Source organism: Melanerpes formicivorus, unplaced genomic scaffold (assembly GCF_026170545.1).
Source record: "Melanerpes formicivorus ecotype bairdi unplaced genomic scaffold, bMelFor1.0.p_v2 SCAF_2, whole genome shotgun sequence".
In the NCBI taxonomy this organism is placed as follows: Eukaryota; Metazoa; Chordata; class Aves; order Piciformes; family Picidae; genus Melanerpes; species Melanerpes formicivorus.
Window position 1 is genome coordinate 10,833,978 of NW_027142354.1, and position 22,718 is coordinate 10,856,695.

Genomic DNA, 22,718 nt, shown 5'->3' on the forward strand with positions numbered 1-22,718 from the left:
ACAAGCATTAACATTTCATAGTATCATAGTATCAGTCAGGGTTGGAAGGGACCACAAGGATCATCTAGTTCCAACCCCCCTGCCATGGGCAGGGACACCCCACACTAGATCAGGCTGGCCAGAGCCTCGTCCAGCCTGGTCTTAAACACCTCCCTGGACAACCCATTCCAGGGCTTCACCACTCTCATGGTGAAGAACTTCCTCCTCACATCCAGCCTGAATCTCCCCACCTCCAGCTTCATTCCATTCCCCCTAGTCCTATCACTACCTGACATCCTGAGAAGTCCTTCCCCAGCCTTCTTGTAGGCCCCCTTCAGATACTGGAAGGCCACAATGAGGTCACCTGGGAGCCTTCTCTTCTCCAGACTAAACAGCCCCAACTCCTTCAGTCTGTCCTCATAGGAGAGATGCTCCAGCCCTCTGATCATCCTCATGGCCCTTCTCTGGACATGCTCCAGCACATCTATATCCCTCTTGTACTAGGGGCTCCAGACTACTACTTTCAGATTACCACTGCTCTTTTAAACTTGGTTTGGCCAGTGACTTCAGTTACCAGTGAAGCTGGCAAACTGAACACCTGATTACAAAATACTACTTCTGTAATTTTTTTTAAACACTTCCATAAAGGTTTACAGCAGCTATGTCATAGAGAGATGGATACCGAATTTACCTTTTATTCTATTCCTCTGAAGCCAAACTTCAGGACAGTTATTAACTGTCCTCAGACTCCCTAGCTGGTCACAAAGGAGCACGAACACCTCCTGAACGCTCTCAGGACTATGCTATCGCTTTCCATCCCAAAATACTACAAGAAGCTAGTTACTGCTAATGCTCTGGCTAATAGAAAGGTACATATATTAAAGACGTACTGGACTGCATCTCAAACTCTTTGCAAAGTTAAAGGGCACTGACAATACAACTGATTTGCTAAGATCAAAGTTCTACTAGCTGAAAACTAAAAATATTTGTCTTCCACACTTGCAAAATTTTCTTTTAAAAAATACTTCCAAAAGATTATTAGAAAGTAAAACTCACAGCAACCTCCATCACCATGAAAAGAACACCAAGACACCTGAACCAAAGTGTAGAAGTTGTAAATTCAAAAGCAAATCTATGTATCTTTGTCCAAGCTAGCATGACACCAGACTTCACAACAAAAAAAAACACAGCAGACTTTTTGATCTTTTTCATAAGCTCTCAGAACTAAGTGCTCAGGCTTGAGATTAGACAGAAAATATGTTTGAAGGAAGAAAAGTCATGATTGAAGAGGTAAGAGTGTGAAGCAGGTAGTATCCAGAGTTAGGAGGACATTCATGGTGCTCTTTATTCTGAAGTTTGAGTCTGATGCCTCCATCCATACTTGTGAGCTTCCAGTAAATAAGGTGGGCAACTGGAGTCTAAAAACCAACTACGAGCTAGAAAGTACAGAGTAAATAACGGTTTTGACGCTAATGGGGATGGAATTTCTTGGAAAGGCAGACGATGCATAGCTTTTCCAAGCAATTCATTTGGTGATGACAGCTATAAGAGGTTCTAAGAGGAAACAGACAGGTGCCTGCAGTAACACCAGAATTTTTTTAATGACATTAAAACTCTGCGGACTTCAGTCTTACTCATGCCAGCAAGAAAACGCTGAGGAGCAAGAAGCATGCACAGCAATATAGCTGAAAAATCAGAAATTCCAGTGTGTTAGAACAAAACAAACTCTTAAGACTTAATAAATATCCACGTCTTATTTTAGTATAGTTAGTATTTGGTAGTATACTCAGCATGGGAACTTTTCCAAACCTCTTGAAGTTTTAATAGATTGTCATCGATAAAATCCCACATCGTCTATTCAAATGGACAAACTCAGTTATCTAAGATAAGATTTTGGCTGACAGAATGGTCTTTAACCTTGTTCTGCTACTGTGATTACCCCATTCCATTGGTTTGAGTGGCACTGGACACTGAAGGAATCCGTTCAATTGCAATTCAGCTTTCCAATCGATCAGCTTATTGAATCTTGATTGCGAACATGAAGGAATGTATCAACTCATCTTTAGAAACAGTTGCAGACATGTACAGCTTTTTAGCTTTTTCCCGGGGAGGTGGTGGAGTCACCATCATTAGAGGTGTTTAGGAGAAGACTTGTTAGGGTGCTTGGTTGAATGGTTTAGTTGATCAGGTGGTATTGGATGATAGGTTGGACATGATGATCTTGAAGCTCTCTTCCAACCTGGTTTATTCTATTCTATTCAACAACTGAGTATCTGCTCACCTCCCTCCTACAAAAATGCTTACTACCAGGAAGTCTAATAGTCACTCTGTCAAGTAAAAGAACTATGAATCACTAAATCATTTCCTACATTTATGTGGTAAGGACATCAGTGTGAGGCTATCACACTTAAGATGAAGAGCAGACTTTACAAAGTCCTTTTTCTCCTGAGAGAGGAAGAAAATTTCCTCTGCTCCTAACTTTAATCCTAAAAATTTGCTTGTCTATTTCATACTGATTCTCCTTTGGTTTGTTTGTATTTTTTACTACCAATCTTCTGTTTACCTGAAGTCTAACTATAAAAGAAGAAAGCTACAAAAAGATCTTTCAGTAAGAGTCAAGTAAGAATACTCAGTTACTGAGAGAAGTATCTTAGACATTAAACCATATTTTTTTCTTGAGAGTCTAAGATTATTAAAAAGGTTTCCAAAAATGATTCCAATATACTTTCCTTTTTTAAATCCCTTTATAATAATAAAAAAAGCCAACACCATATTTATGTTATGGCTACAGTCAGGAACTCATTAGAGTCTCTGAAGTAGCTCTTAGAATAAAACATGGCTTGGCTTTACCTTCTGTCAAAGGCAGAATTATTAAAACAGACCAACAAAAATAGCCTCTAGGACTCAGCCCCTTACAGGCTTTTCAACCAACAAGTATATGTGGAAAACATTAAAAATTTGGTTCAGGAACTTCAGTTCCAAATTCTCACAAAATATGGCTTTATTATGCAAGACTGCTTAGACAGTAAATAGGTATATATAGGATGAGAAAGCAGCAGTACATAACAGTAAGAGTTTAAAATGTACACAAATTCAGTCAACAGCTGGCTTCAGATTCAATTTGGAGTCTCTGCTTCCCAGAGCTGACTTCTGTACACTGCTGGTCAGATGTTTTATATTTAAGAGCCCATCAGAGGCAACAAAAAAAAACCAAAACCACCCAAACAAGAACCTGTCCTAAATTTTTAAAAAATCAGAAATTATTTCAGCTTTTCAAAAAAATTCTATGAGCTTGTGGTGGGTTAATGCCCTTTTCTGAAAACAAAAAAGCAAAGCAGGGTGGAGGGCTTGCGGGTACTTTACCCTCCCCGCAGGGCGTTTTCCCCTGGGAAGCTGAGTCTCTTCCACTGCCCCCTCCCTGCCCAGCTAGGGTATAAAAAGCAGGACATCATAGCTGTTGGATCTCCTTTTGGCTCCTGCCTTTGCTGGGTGAGAGCTACTGCAGCTGCCCTCCTGCTCCTCAGCCACGTGGCTGGACCTGGTCCTTTTTCCCTGCTGCTTCCATGCCTCCTCAGAGAAAGACTGGTTTTGTATTATTCTTTTCTGTCCCACTCCCATCCATTCTTGTTCCTTGCCCTTGTGAACCTTTCCTGTTATATATATATATAGTTTAAAGAAAATTCTTTGCCTCTCTACTTCCAAGCCGACTCCAGATTGTTGTTTAGTGGATTTGCTCCTTACCCCTTTTTTCCCCCCCCCCCTCTCTGTTTGGAGGGAGAAGAGGGGGGAGTGGGGAAGAGATTCTCAGCCTTTCCCCCATCTGGGCTTTTAACTCCCAGTTAAGGCTCAAAGCACTACAGAGCTCATGTTGTGATTAATATAAATTTAATTCCCACATATTAAATAGTAGCTTGCCTCACAGTGAGGACAAACATCAGAAGGAAAACATTACCTTTTTCACAATGTAACATGCTAACTTCTTGCCAACGGATAATCAACAATACAGAAATTACAGAGGCATACACAGTTTAGTTATTGACTGGCAATGAAACAACTCTTAAACAGAAGTGCTAACCTCACTGCTCTGATTCAATTCAGGCCAGGTCTGGTTTAGGGATGGCATTGATGGAGACTTGCTTGGAGGCGCTTCTGCCGGAGAGCTGGAGTAACCTACCTCACCAGTCTGTTCTCCAACTTCTGAAATGACAGGAATCACTGTAAGCCAAACTTGTCAATTGCACTCAGTTTACTCTCAGAGAAGTTGTTCACATCTCATTAAAGCACCCTCTGTTTCCCTCTTTCCTAAGTGCTACTTAACAGCAGACAAAACCCACTAATTCAAGTCAAATATTTATCAGGTGCTACTCTTATTCTGAGGATCCTTCTGAAAATGGAACATTGAGAATTCTGGTGTTGGCTTTTAAATAGCATTTTTCAGATTTTGATTTCATGTGGAAATAAATGCAATTTTTTTCCTTACATTGAGAAAACATAATTAACTACTATTTAACACATTAATCCCAGCATTGAGAAGTTTCAACGAATAAAGTACTTCTTGTATGAAAGATTAAATCAAAACCACTATACAACGCAAACATGATGCAAATATATGAAAGCAGGGATGGAGAAAACCATTCCCTTAGATTATTCCCCAAAGACTATTTAAATCTCCTTAGTAAAACAATGGTGTTTCCATTCACTACATTTTGCTGCAGTCTAGCAGCTGTCACATTACCAATGTAAATTGTTACTGTTATGTCATTTTTTTTCTGAGCTTTCAGCAAGTACACTTCCCTAGAGAAACACTCCTCCGTGATGTAGCACACTTATTTTTGTTCTGTTCAAACTGTAATAGAATTGGGTAAATCTGAACAATAGATAAAGCATTCCAGTACAATCCTGCTTACAGTGTCTTCTGTTTTGCAAGATACAATACAAGCTCAGAGGTAAAGCCTCCAAAAAAAAAATGAAGTTTGGATTGCAATTGTAAGTAACTTGTACTCATGTAAATAACAGGAACACCTGAAAGAGAGGCTGAAAAAGTAGCTCGACATATTAACAAGATGTTTGCAATCTAAAGAGCTAAACCTCTGAACAATACTGCATAACAGGAGAGATGGCTTAAATTATCATTTAAAAGACTGCTTGGTAGATGTGATAGAAGATGACTGCCACAAGAACATGTGTAATACACTGTACCAAAAACTGATTACAATTTATTAAAAAAATTGGTTTCAGACTCCTGAAGAGCTGAACTCCACAGCCTGCTCTTCTGCTACAATAGCTCGATATTTTGTCTGCTGTCTTCCACTCAAAACTCCTAACAAATTCATAGTATCAGTCAGGGTTGGAAGGGACCACAAGGATCATCTAGTTCCAACCCCTCTGCCATGGGCAGGTACACCCCACACTACATCAGGCTGGCCAGAGCCTCATCCAGCCTGCTCTTAAACACCCCCAGGGATGGGGCCTCGACCACCTCCCTGGACAACCCATTCCAGGGCTTCACCACTCTCATGGTGAAGAACTTCCTCCTCACATCCAGCCTGAATCTCCCCACCTCAAGCTTCATTCCATTCCCCCTAGTCCTATCACTGACTGATATCCTGAGAAGTCAGTGTCAAACTGAACTGGAAACACTTGAAGAGAGTCAAGGCTGACCAACTGCACCTTGGAAAATCAAGAACCCATTCTTGTCTCCAAGGTGCTGCTTGGAACCAAAAGAGGGCATAGCTTTAAAAGAACAGTCAAAACACTTGTTGCAGTTTGAGCTGGGTGCCCCCTGCAATGTTTACTTCCTGTGTCCAGAAGTCCAGCCCAGAGGGGTGGACACAGGAAATTATGTAGTATTTCCTACCACAATTCTTTGCACCACTATAAGATCCAGTGTGGAGTCTAGCACTTCCTCTTTTCTTCCTCCTCCATCAGCTGGTAACTGGGGGAGATGCCTCCTGGCTTTGGGCCTGGCTAGGCCCAAGGCCATGGGGGGATGGGCAGTCTCAGATCTGGCCAGCTGAGACTAGCATAGCAGTGGGGGGGGAAGAAAGAGCCCTGGGGGTTTTGGGTGTACCCTCAGGTGGGGATGGGATCTCTCTGGGTTTGTTTTGGGATCTTTATTTGTCACTGCACTTTTGGTTTTCTGTAAGTGTTCACTGCTTTCTATTTAAACTTTCCATCGCTTTTGCAATCCGTTTGTCTGCGTGTTTATTGCTGCCAGTGGTGGGGAAGGGGGCTGCCTCATCCCAGCACAACACTGAAGTCCAAAAACACATTAATTGTCCCATCTTGAGGCCAGGGCAGTAATTCAAAATGTCAAGGTCTTGTTTTTCCTGTAAATGATCAGACATCAGGTTGGGACCCAGTTTTTCCAAACTTGTGCCTAGCATCTTGTATATATGTTTGGTAGAGGAAAGGTCTTTACAAAGCATTCAGACAGAAACTGCATCTAATACCTGCTTCTGGGAAGGGGGAAAAAAAAAGCAAGCTACATCAAGCTGGTATTTACAGGCTCAATGACGTCACCAAGCAGCCAAAATAACATGTTGTGCTTACTGTACATAAAATAATATGCTAATTTCAAAATCTGCCAGCAGAAAGATAGCTACAACTCATTTTTTCTATTAAAATTCTGCAGAGGCAGAAAAATAGAATAGAATAAACCAGGTTGGAAGAGACCTTCAAGATCATCGCGTCCAACCTATCATCCAACACCACCTAATCAACTAACCCATGCAACCAAGCACCCTGTCAAGTCTTCTCCTGAACACCTCCAGTGATGGTGACTCCACCACCTCCCCGGGCAGCCCATTCCAATGGGCAATCACTCTCTCTGTGTAAAACTTCCTCCTGACCTCCAGCCTGAACCTCCCCTGGTGCAGCCTGAGACTGTGTCCTCTTGTTCTGGTGCTGGCTGCCTGGGAGAAGAGAACAACATCCCCCTGTCTACAACCTCCCTTCAGGTAGTTGTAGAGAGTGATAAGGTCACCCCTGAGTCTCCTCTTCTCCAGGCTAAGCAGCCCCAGCTCCCTCAGTCTCTCCTCATAGGGCTTGTGTTCCAAGCTCCTCACCAACTTCGTTGCCCTTCTCTGGACTCATTCCAGCAAGTCAACATCCTTCCTAAACTGAGGGGCCCAGAACTGGACACAGTACTCGAGGTGTGGCCTAACCAGTGCAGTGTACAGGGGGAGAATGACCTCCCTGCTCCTGCTGGCCACACTGTTCCTGATGCAGGACAGGATGCCATTGGCACTCCTGGCCTCCTGGGCACACTGCAGGCTCATGTTCATCCTACCATTAACCAGCACCCCCAGGTCCCTCTCTACCTGGCCGCTCTCCAGCCACTCTGACCCCAGCCTGTAGCACTGCATGGGGTTGTTGTGGCCAATGTGCAGAACCCGGCACTTGGATGTGTTAAATCTCATGCCGTTGGATTCTGCCCATCTGTCCAGCCTGTCGAGGTCTCTCTGCAGAGCCTCTCTACCCTCCAGCAGATCAACTCCTCTTGATGACCAACTGTATAGATTCTTTATGATACAATAGGTCTGTGTCACATGAGTCATACAGCTAGATGCAAGACAAGATCTACATGTTAATGGGTTTGGGACACCTGCAGTTGGCCACTTAATAGATTCACAAGGGCTGGTAAGGGAGAGCTTGCCAGAGTAGATCACCAAAGTTCTTCCCTCCCTCTGAGCACAGCTGAAGAGTTCTGGGAGCCCTGTATTACTTTTTCTTCTGCTGGCCACTAGTTCAAAAGTCAAAATGGAAAGAGACAAAGCTTCAAGGACCAAGCAGCAGTATGGAAGAACAAGGAGAAATTATCCTAATAAAAGGACAAAATAAACAATGGTATTGCTAACACCTGAAATGGTGTGCAAGAGCGGAAGTTTTTAGAATAGTGAAATAATTCACAGTCTTCAACAGCTTGAAAATATGCTATTGGCATCCTGGTTAGTATCAGAAATTGTGTGGCCAGCAGGACTAAGGAAGCAACTGTTCCCCTGGACTTGGCACTGGTGAGGCCACACCTCACATACTGTTTAGCTTTGGGCTCCTCACTACAAGAAAGACACTGAGGTGCTGGAGCATGTCTAAAGACCAGCAACAAAGCTAGCAAAGGATCTGGAGAACAAGTGTTATGATGAGAACTGAGGCTGTTCAGCCTAGAGAAAAGAAGGTTAAGGAAAAAACCTCATTACCCTCTACAGCTACCTGAAAAGTGGCTGTAAGGAGGTTGGGGTTGGATTCTTCTCTCACATAACAAGTAACAGGACATGAGCAAATGGCTTCAATTCGTAACCCATGGAGGTTTAGATTGGCCATTAGGAAAAATTACACAGATTTAAGGGATGTCAAGCATTGGAACAGGCTGTCCAGGACATCAGTAGAGACACTATCCCTGGAGGTATTTACAATTTTCTTTATGAAAGTTTTATGCTGTGGAAAAAAGGGCCTTAAAAACCTCTCTCAGGTGTCATACTTTATAGTTTCTATGTCTGAGCAGGCTGTTGGAAACACGATTTACTGAAACAGTTTTTACAGGCTTAGCCTGGAGAGGAGGCGACTCAGGGCTGACCATATTGCTCTCTACAACTACTTGAAGGGAAGTTGTAGACAGGCAGAGGTTGGTCTCTTCTCCCAGGCAGCCAGTACCAGGACAAGAGGACACAGTCTCAGGCTGCGCCAGGGGAGGTTTAGGCTGGATGTTAGGAAGAAGTTCTATACAGAGAAAGTGATTGCCCATTGGAATGGGCTGCCCGAGGAGGTGGTGGAGTCCCCATCATTGGAGGTGTTCAGGAGGAGACTTGACGGGGTGCTTGGTGCCATGGGTTAGTTGTTTAGGTGGGTTGGATTGGTTGCACACAATGATCTCAAAGGTCTCTTCCAACCTGGTTTATTATTATAAGGAAAATTACATAAATTTAACCAGTTGATCTTTCTAGGCTGATTTACAGTCCTTAAGTTGAACCCATGTAATAGAGCATGTACATCAGCCTGCACACAGGCCTGTGAGTAACTCTTAAATTCAAATAGCGAAGAGATTTGGACTTTGCAACTACAAGCAAAAGCATAGCCATGTCAGTAACATCTAAAGCATTTAATTAAGCATACAAGTCCTGATGACAGATCATGTTAGGTGCTAGAAATTAATAGCTATTCCTAATAAAGGTGTCCCAAAATAAAACCTATGTAGTTGATTTGATAAATTTCAACAAGTTTGCAAAGACTGTAATTTTTCCTTTTAGTGACAGTTCTTTCAACAGCAGAATCGAGTATCATAGTATCAGTCAGGGTTGGAAGGGACCACAAGGATCATCTAGTTCCAACTCCCCTGCCATGGGCAGGGACACCACACACTAGATCAACCTGGCCAGAGCCTCATCCAGCCTGGGCTTAAAACACCTCCAGGGATAGTGCCCCAAGCACCCCCCTGGACAATCCATTCCAGGGCTTCACCACTCTCATGGAGAAGAACTTCCTCCTCACATCCAGCCTGAATCTCCCCACCTCCAGTTTCATTCCATTCCCCCTAGTCCCATCACTACCTGACATCCTTAGGAGTCCCTCCCCAGCCTTCTTGTGGCAATCAGAACTCTTACACAGTATGGCAGTTCTTTGAAAATTAGCTCCACTGATTTAATACCAGAGGAAATGTTTTATTTAAATTAAGAATAGTTTTCCCTCAAATTTAAAAATCACTTTGTACCTCAAAATATAAACTGAAGTATTCTATTAACACAGCTGCTTGTAAAATAAGAACAATAAACTGACAACTAACACTTTTTGGTTTTACACCACATTTTTATGAAGTTTTGAGTTTCCAGACAACTTAGCCAGGTGGGGGGGTGGTCTCTTCTCCCAGGCAACCAGCACCAGAACAAGAGGACACAGTCTCAAACTGTACCAGGTGAACTTAAGGCTGGAGGTGAGGAGAAAGTTCTTCACAGAAAGTAATTGGCCATTGGAATGTGCTACCCTGGGAGGTGGTGGAGTCACTGTCCCTGGAGGTGTTCAAAAAAGGATTGGATGTGGCACTTGAAGCCATGGTTTGGTTATTCATGAGGTGTTGGGTGACAGGCTGGACTTGATGATCTCTGAAGTCTTTTCCAACCTTATTGATTCTATGAACTTCGGTTGAATGATAAAAGCTTTGAAATCAATCAGTGAAAGCAGCAGAGGATTAGGTGCAGATACAGTTGGGGGGGTTGGCTTTTTTTTTTTTCCCCTCCTTTTTTTTGCCTTTTTTGGTATGGTTTTGTTTGGGTTTTGTTTGTTTCATTTTGTTTGGGTTTTTATGAAGTAACAATGGTTTATACAAATAAATATTTCATTTCTTATCAAGATTTATGTTTGACAATCACCTTAAAAAATCAGAGTATGTAGGTTTTAGCCTCTTGCTAGGTATTCACCCAGTTAATTGTACATATTTCTTATCAGTGTTTTGGCCATAGCAAAATGCTTACTCATACTGAAAACACTTCAGTTACAGCTGACTGCTGCTGGAAAGGTTCTTTGAGGCGCCAAGCTTCTCCCACACAAAATGGTTTAATTATTAAAGGAGAGGAGGTAAGAGCTACAGTATCTAGTTTAAGAACTCACTGATTGTCAGATGAAAGTCTCTGACATCCTACAAACACAGTAGGTAGAAACCCCTTTTTTACTAAATAATTCAAAGAAAATCCTAGGAAATCATAGAACCTGTACTCTCACTGTATAAAGTTGACTGTGTAAGCAAAGACTGCTTGTTAAAAAGTAACCCAAAGCACTTTTAAAACATCCAGTTTCATTTAACTGTGTGAAAAGAGAAAAAGGAAGATGGCCCCAACCATTCTGGTTTTGGGGACGAAGTGTTTTGGCATGTATAAACAAGCAGAACTCATACGTTCAGTGGTTTATCTGGAAGCACCCAAAGGACTGTGCACAGAAAGACACTGGAGGAGAAATCCTGGTGTCAAGCCAGTAGAATTATTTAAAAAAAAAAAAAAATCCTTGCTGCTGAGCCTGTATTTTACACTCCACAGTACTAGCACTGAGCCCAGGAATATCTGACGTACCTTCAAGACTTACAAATTCATGATGTATTTTCAGAAATAAGGGTAAACAGAAAACACATTCATTTGAAAGCAAGTTTGAAGTATAGCTAGACTGGGAATCTGGACTACAATAGCTGATCACAACATACCAAAATCCATACTGTGACAATTCTGGTTTACTATGAGTCAGTATGTGTGCTGTTCCTAAATAACACCTCCCTGTACAGACATAGACATCACATTAGCTCTGAGCACTACGATTTCTCAAACCTGCACATTGCTTTACTTGATACTGATTTACTGTGCTATGCTAACACAAACCTATAAATATCTCCTGATACACTCTTAACACCTGTACATTGGAAAACAGTGAAATTTGTGTTGAAACGAATGTCCTACCCGTCGAGTCTTCCAAATCAATCAGTTTGGGCATTAAACTTTCAGGTAACTTTTCTGGCAAATCATACCCATTCTTCCTAGCAACTACCAGATGAAATGCAGCACAGAACTCATCCAGTGTCAGTGCACCATCTTTATCAAAATCTGACAGTTCCCTAAAAGAGAAAACTTAATGTAAGTACACTTTTTAAGGTTATTTTTTTCCCAAAAGACATGCTTCTGTTGTGCTACTTGGAAGAATGAAGTTCATATTCCATTTTACTCCAACAACACTTACTAGTGCTACACACTTTACCCTTTGAAGAAGATGAGTCTACGTTAGTAACATTTCTTAAGCATCCTTTAAACCCTCTTTTATCTCTCCAAGTTTTTAACTCATTTAAGACAGCAATACACAGTATTACTGGCCTCAGCTTTTTGGCAAAGTATACAAAGGAAACAATAATGTTGAGGCAACGTGATTTGTTTTATATGGGAAATACCTGAGTTAGAAACCATTACATGGAAAGAATGGTCAAAGCTGCTAAGGTAAGCCACTTAATGATAGCATGTGATGATGCAGTACAAATTCCAAAACATAAATACAGGTGTTGCACCAAGCCAAAAATTAATCTTTCATCAAGTCCAACTAAGTGTATCAAAAGATGTTTGCACCTGTATATTTTGTTTAGACTTGAATAAATAAAATCTAAAGAGTTCTTTAAATTGTATATGAGTTTGTAACAATAAAAACTGCAAATAAATGAATTCTTACTCTGAAAAGTCTTTAAAAGCCAAAAATGCATTGTAAATTGTGCCAGCTGAGACCCATTACAGACCACTACAGTAATACTGGTACAAACATGAGTAGGACTGAACATAGTAGAGTATTACTGAAATCTCACTGAATAACACCTCCTAGTATGTAGATTATTCAATGACTTCAGATAGACATCTTCCTAAATATCATCCCAAATAAACATACATCACACTTACCAAATATGAGAAAGCTCAAGAATAGGTAGTTTTGATTTAGTGAAAAATTCTTTAGCTGCAGACCCTGAAAAATTACAACAGTCATGTTTAATATTTAAAGCCACTGACTTAAAGAGTTATGGTAAAAGAGATGAGCTATTTATCAAAGGTTTAGGGAAAGATGTCACTAATCACAAGCATTAAATGAAGGGGAAAAGAAGGCTAATTAGTTTCAAAGACCTTTATTGAATTACACTGGTGTTTACTAGGGTATTATCAGTAAAATGCATAACTTCCTTCAAAATACTATGCAAATCTAAGCACAAATCAAAGCCTTTTTGTAAGAGAACTGCTGCACCCACAATTATATCTTTTTAAAGAGTAACTTACCTGGTATAAATCCATTTAGATCTGGTTGAATGGTTTTAAACTGATTAACATAATACTGCCTTTGTTCATCAGTTATTTTCCAGGGATCATCGTAACTACTTGATTGCCTACGAATTTCATTTGTTGTTGTAGCTGATGCTACAGTTCGAACTGTTGTCTGGTCCTGAAATGAAATATTTTTCCTCAGTATTATCTACCTAAAATGCTTCTATGAAGTCTCAACTTCTTGCCTTCAAAAATAAAGCACAGTTAAATCTCGCAGTAGTTTTAACCAACTGCAGGAACCCGTCAGCAGATTGTATCTACAGGGTAACAGCAGGGTATTTTTGCACACTGATACATATGGATAGCAATGACTGCGAATATGTAAGCAAGGGAGGGGGAAAAAAAAAGCACATATGCAAAAAAAGCTGAAACACATGTTTTAAAGTCATAATTGCTGACATTTAAAAAAATTGGTAGCTTTTAGTTCATTATACCAAATGAAGTCAACCCCACGAAACAAGTATCTTTTGGGTAAGTAACACTGAAGGGACTAGAGCACAGATACACACCAAACATCTGCAACAGAAGTTATTTGAAAGAAAAATAAATTGCAACATCAGTCTGAATGAAGCAAATCAAATACCAATAAAGTGTCACACCTGGACAGAAGCAGGATGCATGGCTAAAAGAGCACTGGTTGGTGGGGTATCTGCAAAACTGACCCAGTTTTCTTGATGGGGTGGTGGTGAATGGCCAGACCATATGGGATCACTAGAAGTAGATGAGCCTGAAAGCAGAAGAAACATTTTCTTTTCAAAAACAATCTTGAAAACTGAGTAAAAAAATATGGATATGGAATGTATATCCTGAAACACATGCTCCTACCAGGGAGATAAACACTTCTAGAATGATGACAAAAATGAAAACTAAAATGCACCAAGGTGACAAAGTTCACCTCCTCACAAACTTAATCCTGTAGATTTTTGTATTAGGTCAGCTTAAATCTGCAGTAAAAAACCAAAAGTAATGAGCTTACTGCAGCATATGTAAAATGTAAATTGAGCTGTACCCATTTAATGAGTTTTGAATGAGTTATTTAATACTCCCCATTTCCATTTAATTGAGATATGCAATACTTGTATGGACAAACAGCTATATAAAAGTGGCATACAACATTAGCATACAAGTTTATTACCTGAACTATTAAACATTTTTCTTTCTTGTTTTATGTTTTAGTTTGCCAAACAAAGTATTGGAAATTCCTCTTAAGAATCAGGCATTTTGGCACAGATTTCTTTCTAAATGATTTCTAGACCAAGTTAACTCAGTTACTGAAAAACAGGCCAAGCATAATAAAATGCATGTATGTAGAGTGTTGCCATCTGCTATGTCTTAACTATCTGGAACACAGTAATTTGGATTCATCCTGACCTTTGTTATAGTCTACTTCAGCAGTACTGCAGATGTTCAATATCTTAGTATTAAAATAACAATGAAGCAACAACAGAAAAGATTCGGCTGCCCATAGTTTTATGCACACCCTCAAAATTCTCTTGAATTGCAAACTCAAAATCTAGGGAACTCAGTTCATAGGGAAAATAAACCATCTTGAACAAGCCTAGCAGAATCCCAAGACTCCATTCCACTGTAACTCCTAAAAGAAATGCTGAACTCTGTACATCTAAACAGCAATTGTGAAATTGATTACTTTAATCTCCTTTTCTTGCACAACTGAATGCTTTCTTTTGATGTGTTAAAATCGTACTCGTACAGGAATTTCTGCAGAAGCAGATTTCCTTTCCAAAGGTAGGTCAACTTCCCAGGAGTTTCTGTAAGCCCTCTGTACAACCCACAAATGAGAAATGTGAGTCATAATTTTAATCCTGCCTCAAAGATGTAAATTAAAGCAAGAAACCCCAATCTATTGCCAAGATGCTGACTAAAACATCGCTGTAAGAAGTCCATTTATATGTAATGTATGAAACTGACATAAACAGTCCCAGGTTCTTGGAGACTGATGACAATACTACACAATCTGCAGTAAACAGCGAAGGAAATCTAGGAACCAGTGAGGCACGCTGAGGGCTAACTTCTAAAGTCAAATAACATTGCTAGTGTACAAAACTGCTATTTAATTTGTGGCAGTATGCAATTTCTTTCATTCCATAAATGACCTTTTTCCTAAGAGAAAGTAATGAGAGAAATGCTTAGAACAGGTTTATCTTTGCTCTCCTCCCACATGAAATAGCCGTAACTCTGCACAACACAGACTCTTGCACTGGAGAGTGTAACTTGAGATTTAAAGGGGGAGAAAGATATTTTTTTTTTGAGGGGTTAAGTCAAACACACAGTTACATTAATTCTGAACTTAATCAAAACATGAGATTAACAGCCACGGAATTTTGTAGCTTGCTTCAGGTTTTTTGTTTGGATGGAGCATGTTTGTTTGTTTGTTTTTAAACTTCAGTCTGCTATAATAAAATGTCATTATTAATTATCTTTCCCCCAATATATCTTCTTCACTGCTGGAAGTTCCAGATGTGGACTGGAGCTTCTAGCAATTGTGCTGGTTTTGGCTGCAGTAGAGTTAATTTTTCACATCTAGTATGGGGCTGTGTTTTGAATTTGTGCTAGAAACTGTTTATAGCACAGGGATGTTTTAGTTACTGCTAAGCAGTGCTTATGCAGAGTCAAGGCCTTTTCTGGTTCTAGCATTACCCCATCAACAAGTAGGCTGGGGGTGCAGAAGAAATTAGGAGGGGAAGCAGCCAGGATCCTGACTGACCAAAGAGATTCTCTCCCATATGACACTGTTCAGCATATGAAGCTGGGGGAAGAAGGAAGAGGGGACATTGAGAGTTAGAGCATTTTGTCTTCCCAAATAACCATAGCTTGTGATGGAGCCCTGTTCCTTCACATGGCTTAACACCTGCCTGTCCATTGAAAGCAGTGAATAAATTCTTTGTTTTCCTTTCTTGTATGTCTTACCTATTAAACTGTATTTTTCTCAACCCACACCTTCTCTTACTTTTACTCTTCCAGTTCTCCCCCCCAATCCATCAGCGAGGTGGTCAGTTGACAGCTGGGGTTAAAACACAACTGTGACTTTATGCAAAGTTGCTGCAGATAAAGGCAGTTAGTTTGACAGTGGTTTTGCCTTGGGGTTCTACTTCAGTAGCTAACCTAACTCTAGATAAACAAAGTGCAGAAAACATCAGTCTCTCCATCTGGTCTCTCTCAGCATAGTGCTAACAGAGAGCAAGACCCACACAAGTCCTTCCCTGTCTGTCCTTCAGACACCAACATTATTACCACTAACCTTATACACCTTTACTCCACCCTTTACTTCAAATAACTTGTCTTAGTACATTTTAATTTGTCCATTGGAGATGCTAGCAGTATCCAACTGTCATATCCTGAGTACTTTACAATTATTGTAAGAGCTGTTTGTTTCTCCTCTATTCAAATAACGCCAATGAGAATGCTTTTGCGTTGCCATTCCTGTTATCCACTCCGTGATGCAACAATTTAGGACAGAGGACGAAAAGGCTGGAGAACACTGGAGGAAGATTATTGAACACCTGATCTACATACACTTATGGTCTGTCATCTGCTAGTAATTCGATTCTCAAGCATTATAATTACATCTGACACTTCAAGGTAGTCACCCCTCACTTTGTTCTCAAACTACAAAGCCAGACTGGAAACACTACAGTAAAAGGGAAGGTGGAATAAAACTAGATCACAGAGAAGACTCTACAGATGTAAGTGAACTGTTAGCACAGCAGACGTGTTCCACTTCTGTCCATGAACTTTTCTTGCTCTTAATTTCAAAAACTGCAGCAAAATTTCTCCAACAAGGACATGAAAGAAGTGTGGCTTAAGGCTGCAAGTTCTCATACATATTCAGACATTGAAACAGAACTTTGGTATAATGCCAAAGAAAGCTGACGGAGGTCCTATGACTGAACAGAAGACCTCAGGATTATTTTACTAGTTTGAAATCATTATTTGAATACTACCAACATAAATGCTCTGCTTTGCTTCCAGTCCTGACTACAAGGTAATAAAAAAGTTTCTAGTCCCTATTCACCATTTGAAGTGAGGAAGGTGCTCTTTCTATCAACTTTGTTACCATCATCATCCTTTTCTAGAAGCTGGAGCTGTAGTGGAAAATGAGCTGAAAAGGCAGAAGTATGATGGTTTGTTTGTTCATCTCTTGTAACTACTATATAGGAACAGGAGACTCTGTGAAAACTGATCCAGATGAGAAATGCAACCCAGAACTGGGACACATGAGTTTTGAACAGCTTCATCTTAAATTGTTAAATCAAAGGCACCTGGAAGACTTCAGACACTCCGACTTCTAATAGAATTAACTTTGACATTTGAGGATGAGATCCAAACTAACTATAAACTTCATTCTACTGGGGCAATCCACGTCTCACACTGAACTATTATTTCCTGGTATTCAAGTAAAATACACACACCCTTTGGGGCTCTCTTTACAAAAAAGGCTTAAAGAAAGATGGTAACAAGCCATGGTTTCTGATTTCATGTAAGCAAGCATATTGAGCTAATCATGAATATGCCTCAGACTACAACTCCTTGTGAAGCATCACTAACACTATCCTGAATGACTGGACAACACAGCAGCAAAACTATTGTAAAATCCAAATTCTTTTGCTCTGTTGAGTTTTCTTTCTCAAGAAACTGAGAATGACAGCTATAAGCTATGCTTAAGACTTCTGATACAAAAAAAAACCCAATTGAGTCATTAGGTAATAACTATTATACAGCCCAATTTAACACAGAAAGCACAAAGTAGTTTTGTTCATGGTGGGAACATAATGACCCAATGATGTCTCTTTAATGTGCGTAAGTCAGAACCTTCGTGTCTAAATCTTCCTCCAAACAAGAGTTCTGACTTTTGCCCTTCTGGCTTAAGGCAACACAGTGTTTAGTATTAGACCCATCAGAAACATTTTCACACCTGTGGATCCATGTACTTGACAGCCCCATTACCTTCAAACAGTGTTTCATATAACATGAAATACAAGCAGAGAGACCTGGGTTCTTTTTCCTTGGATCACAAGTGAAATGGCACAGTCCTGCTTTAAATCCTACTGTAATATTATCACATACTTGACAAATTACCTGATTTCTCAGTAACAGCTTGCACTGGAATCAAGATGAACTTGCAGTGCTGATTTCAAGAAAAGTAACCAATAGTTTATCTGGTTCTACCTAAATGTCAACAGAACACAATTTGCCTATAAAATACAGTCCTTAAAAAGTAGGCTCGGGGTGAGGGAGGGAGGGTTAGGGTGGAATTCCATATTGTCCAGAGCAGCTGAAATTCATCTCCAGTGCAAAAAAAACCCAAACCAATTAAAAAGTTCACCTGCAGTGAATCAGGATGATCATTTTTGTTAAGCTAGTGTATGAAAATCCATTCTATCCTTAGCACAGGCAGAACAGAATCTTTAGGTAACAGTATATATGAATCCCTTTAAACACACTATGAATGTGTTTCAGTATGGAATATAAAATTGGTGAATATTCAACTACTTCAGAAATATTTTCAGGCAACTACTACTGACAACTTTCTTCCTTCATTAGATACCGGAGGGAAAGCACTGCCAAACTGAAATATTAACGTGGCATTACAATTTTAAGAGGACAATATTGGGCTCTCTTCAACAGTGGAAATAACTTGCAGAATTTCCTGGAGTCCTTGAGCTCTTAAGTTGGAAAAAACTTCACAAGTTAGAAGTATTAGCAAACAATATTCAGGACACTGGCATAAATTCTCTGCATACAACCCATTTCACTTCTAAGATAAGTTTTGTTTCCTTACTCAGCTAATTCCAATTACAGAATCCCTGGTCCTTGTTGGATGTTTGTAACTACATAATGACAATAAATTGAAAGGTAATGATAATTTTGGATCATCACAATGGAAATAAACCAACCAACCACAGCTCAGTCTGAAACTACAGACTGCAAAATGCAGCGTATTATTTAGCAGTATCATAAAAACCAAAGCCTGAATTAGAATTGCTCTGCTATTAAGTCTACCAGGTATCAGAAAGAGAACAGCACTTTTTGAAGTAATAGATATTAAGGGAGAAAGCTTTTTAAATCAGAGCACTGATACAACAACAGGAAGGGTCTTCATGTTAAATGAAGAACAATAACGGATAAAAAGGGTCTTCATGTTAAATGAAGAACAATAACGGACAGAAAGATTTACTGAAATGAGTAGTTCTGCCATGACAGATTGGAGATACAGTAGCTCCAGTTATGTTTACATAAACTTTAAAGAAAGATAGAAAGAAAATAATTAGTTGTTCTGGCAATTCATCTAATCTACCAGAAGCATAATTCAAACAAACAATACTTTATCAGCTGTTTTCCTTTGAGTTCCCCAATGTTCTGGGTGTACTGACAGCTCCTGCAAAACTTCTGTAGGATGCCAGTTTTGCATTAGAAAACTTTCCACTGGGACACTTCCATAATCTCTGTCCCTCCCTCCAAACTCTAAGCATTTCCCATACTAAGAAATGGATCAGCCACATCCAAGACTATGGATTCCAAGCTACTACCATCAACATGAATATTTGAAGCTGCAAGAAAGTTTCCAGGACCGGAAAACACACACACACAAAATCATTACCTGAACTCATGTAATATATTTAAGAATTCCACAACTTTTGGTTACAGCTGAAGCATAACAGAAGACATTTATACCTGGTTGTGCTTCACTAAATGGAGCCCAAAAAGGCCCAGGTCCAGCAAGAGGTCGTTCATTATTCCCTCCGCTGGGATGGCGGTTGTGCTTCCTCCATGTATGTGGAGAGGTTGGTGGGGATTGCTGTGGTGAAACAACTGGAGATGTGGACTCCTAATAAAACAAAGGAACCTTTTAAGTTTTTTACTAAGTAACTGAATACATAAAAGCCTATCTAAAACCATTACTTCTAGGAATAACCATGACTGCAGTTCATGTCTCATTTTAGAGTGAAAAATTACTATGTATTAGAATGAGGGAACAGGAGAAGTCAGGTGCAGTATGGCTGAGACTGGACATGTTCAAACAACATCACCTAATGTATTTTTAACTTGGCATCCTTAAGACAAGAACAATGCCGAGTTAAATGGTTTAGTTACAAAGGAAACTATCATTTTCACTTGTGATAAAAGTTAGATTTGAACCCAGGTCTCAAAAGGAAAGATTACTTACTGGATAACTTCTTATCATAGTTAATTTTCACCAAATGTTTGACAATCAGTTACTTGCATTGCAAGAAGAAACAAGAGTATTAGAAAGAAAAATCACTAGATTGGCCACATTTTTAATATGCAAAAACACAGATGTATTTTTTTCCCAAAGAATGATGCCATCTAGCATACGCTTGCCTGCTGTACAAATTACAAGTTAGTTTTGCCCTGACGTTAAAACTCGAGCCCCTCTTTAATCTCATATTGTACTATGTCCTCCCTGAAGAAACAGGAAAATAAAGAATCACATCTGCAATTTCTACCTGTAATCAGTTCTCATGAGACATTGAGATTACCAGATTAACCCATTTCAAATAAAATACAAATGAAAAATCACTTCAGACTGTAACAAAGTATGTATATAGCTGAAAGTCATTTCCTCCAAGTATCTGTGCTGGTGGACAAAAAGCTCAACATGAGCTCTCAATGTGAACTTGCAGCCCACAAAGCCAATCAGATCCTGGGCTGCATCAGGAGAAGTGTGGCCAGCAGGGCAAGGGAGGTGATCCTCCCCCTCTACTCAGCTCTGGTGAGACCCCACCTGGAGTACTGCCTCCAGTTCTGGAGCCCCTATTACAGGAGGGATATGGAGGTGCTGGAACGTGTCCAGAGAAGGGCCATGAGGATGATCAGAGGGCTGGAGCACCTCTCCTATGAGGACAGACTGAAGGAGTTGGGGCTGTTCAGTCTGCAGAAGAGAAGGCTCCCAGGTGACCTAATTGTGGCCTTCCAGTATCTGAAGGGGGCCTACAGGAAGGCTGGGGAGGGACTTCTCAGGATGTCAGGTAGTGATAGGACTAGGGGGAATGGAATGAAGCTGGAGGTGGGGAGATTCAGGCTGGATGTGAGGAGGAGGTTCTTCACCATGAGAGTGGTGAAGCCCTGGAATGGGTAGTCCAGGGAAGTGGTCAGGGCCCCATCCCTGGAGGTGTTTAAGACCAGGCTGGATGAGGCTCTGGCCAGCTTCATCTAGTGTGGGGTGTCCCTGCCCATGGCAGGGAGGTTGGAACAAGATGATCCTTGTGGTCCCTTCCAACCCTGACTGATACTATGATATTATGAAATGCCTATTTGCCACATTTCTCAATTTAAACTAAACTGTGTGAGTGAAAACAAGCACAACAAGAACACAAAGCTTGAAATCCGAGTCTCCTGAAAAGTAAAAACAAAACAAAAAAATCTCAAGATCTCTTTCAGCAGTAGATATACAAAAAAAAACAGAAAAAAAGGTTTGGTACTCTGTCTCTGTGCTAATAACTGGTAACATACCATCAAGTATCATCAGACTTACTGTGGGCTTCCACACAATTCCCCAAACTTAACTGGTATACAAAGGTCATTACGCTTTTTAATCTGTACTACAGAAGCCTGCAAGAGTCTAAAAGTGGGTGATAAAGTGCCATAAACAAGCTTTTCTCCATGTGAGGTACACACTAAAACTACGTGCATTCTCACAATGAAGTTCTAGGGCCATGACAATTGCTTACTTTCTAATGTGTTGATGTAAACTTCCACCTTTTTTGCCTCCCTCTGATTTTCCTATTTCCTGGAATACAGGGCCCTTCTGGTTGATTCAGAAAATTAGGGATTTTCTTGAAGTTCTGACTACTAAGTCAGGTTTCCTTAAGTGAGTTTCTAGGCTATAAGATTTTGAACTCTGCATTCAAAACATTTGAACAATGTCCATGAGTATTAGCAGAGAGTTACAGAATGGCTGAGAGCAGTACTAATTCACTTCAACTTTTAATTCAGGGACCAACTGACTGGCACAGTCCAAGTCACTGTTTTTCCACAGCACCTTCCACCACTTCAAGATTTATTTTCTTTTGTTGCAGTTACAAATCTTCCTGAAATTTGCCTGAAGATTCCTTCTCTCTTCATCTTAATTGACAAAAAAGTTATTTTAGATCACATAAATTCTTACAAGTACACGGGGGCAAGAGTCTAAGAAGTCAGTATCCAGAGTACCACTTGCAGGCTGGAAGCTAGAACCACAGTTGTGTAATTAGTCTGCTTGGCATAATGAAACGGTTGCTAGGATGCACCACTAGAATCAATGTAGAGCTTCCTCTTCCCTTGATTTTTACACAAGTCATCGCTTATCAAAAAAGATCTGAAAGATGTTTGAATTTTCTAACAAAATACTATGAGTACATCTTGATCAAAGGTATGCTTGGTCACAGACACTACTCCTTTACTGCAGCAGTCTTACTCCAGTAAGTCAGATGATCCAGAAAGACACAGAAGAAAAATCAGGCAGACAAATATAGGATAGTCTACCTAAATGAAGTAACTCCCTATTTCTAGTAACTGCATGTGAACACTTGAACTCTTGACACAAAGACCTCATGAAACAGCCTCTAATGGGGCTGACAACTGTGACTATTCAGTAAGTCTCTTAACATTTGGCCTATGCTCAAGGCATAGGAAGAAATTGTAAATACAACCCTCAACTCCAATTCTTCTGTTTACTTTACACATGGTGCATGTAACTATGCAAAGCATGTAATATCAGTCATCAGATCAGATGTACCAGCAATGCTGCAGTCAATATTACACAAAAATTCTGAACACTTAGAGATTTCCCACAACCGATTTGGAGTTTCCAAAATTATTAAATAGCAAAAGCGTATCACCAGCTCTGATGATGAAAAGCTTCTGGAAAAGGGACAAGCTGTATCTTCAGCCTTACCA

General features: G+C 40.1%; 1 protein-coding gene across 7 annotated transcripts in view; it reads right to left on the minus strand.

The window, feature by feature from the left end:
• Positions 1–22,718, minus strand: part of REPS1 (RALBP1 associated Eps domain containing 1) — a 67,462-nt gene that overhangs the window by 19,120 nt on the left and 25,624 nt on the right. For 5 of the 7 annotated variants that reach the window (XM_068150679.1, XM_068150635.1, XM_068150642.1 and 2 more), the window contains exons 4-9: positions 19,494–19,647; positions 13,400–13,527; positions 12,756–12,918; positions 12,387–12,450; positions 11,412–11,566; positions 4,055–4,176 (exon numbers count right to left, since the gene is read on the minus strand). In XM_068150679.1, the coding sequence (XP_068006780.1) occupies positions 4,055–4,176; positions 11,412–11,566; positions 12,387–12,450; positions 12,756–12,918; positions 13,400–13,527; positions 19,494–19,647 (786 nt within the window). The remainder of the gene's footprint in view (positions 1–4,054; positions 4,177–11,411; positions 11,567–12,386; positions 12,451–12,755; positions 12,919–13,399; positions 13,528–19,493; positions 19,648–22,718) is intronic. The other 2 variants (XM_068150660.1, XM_068150652.1) reach the window with 2 other exon arrangements.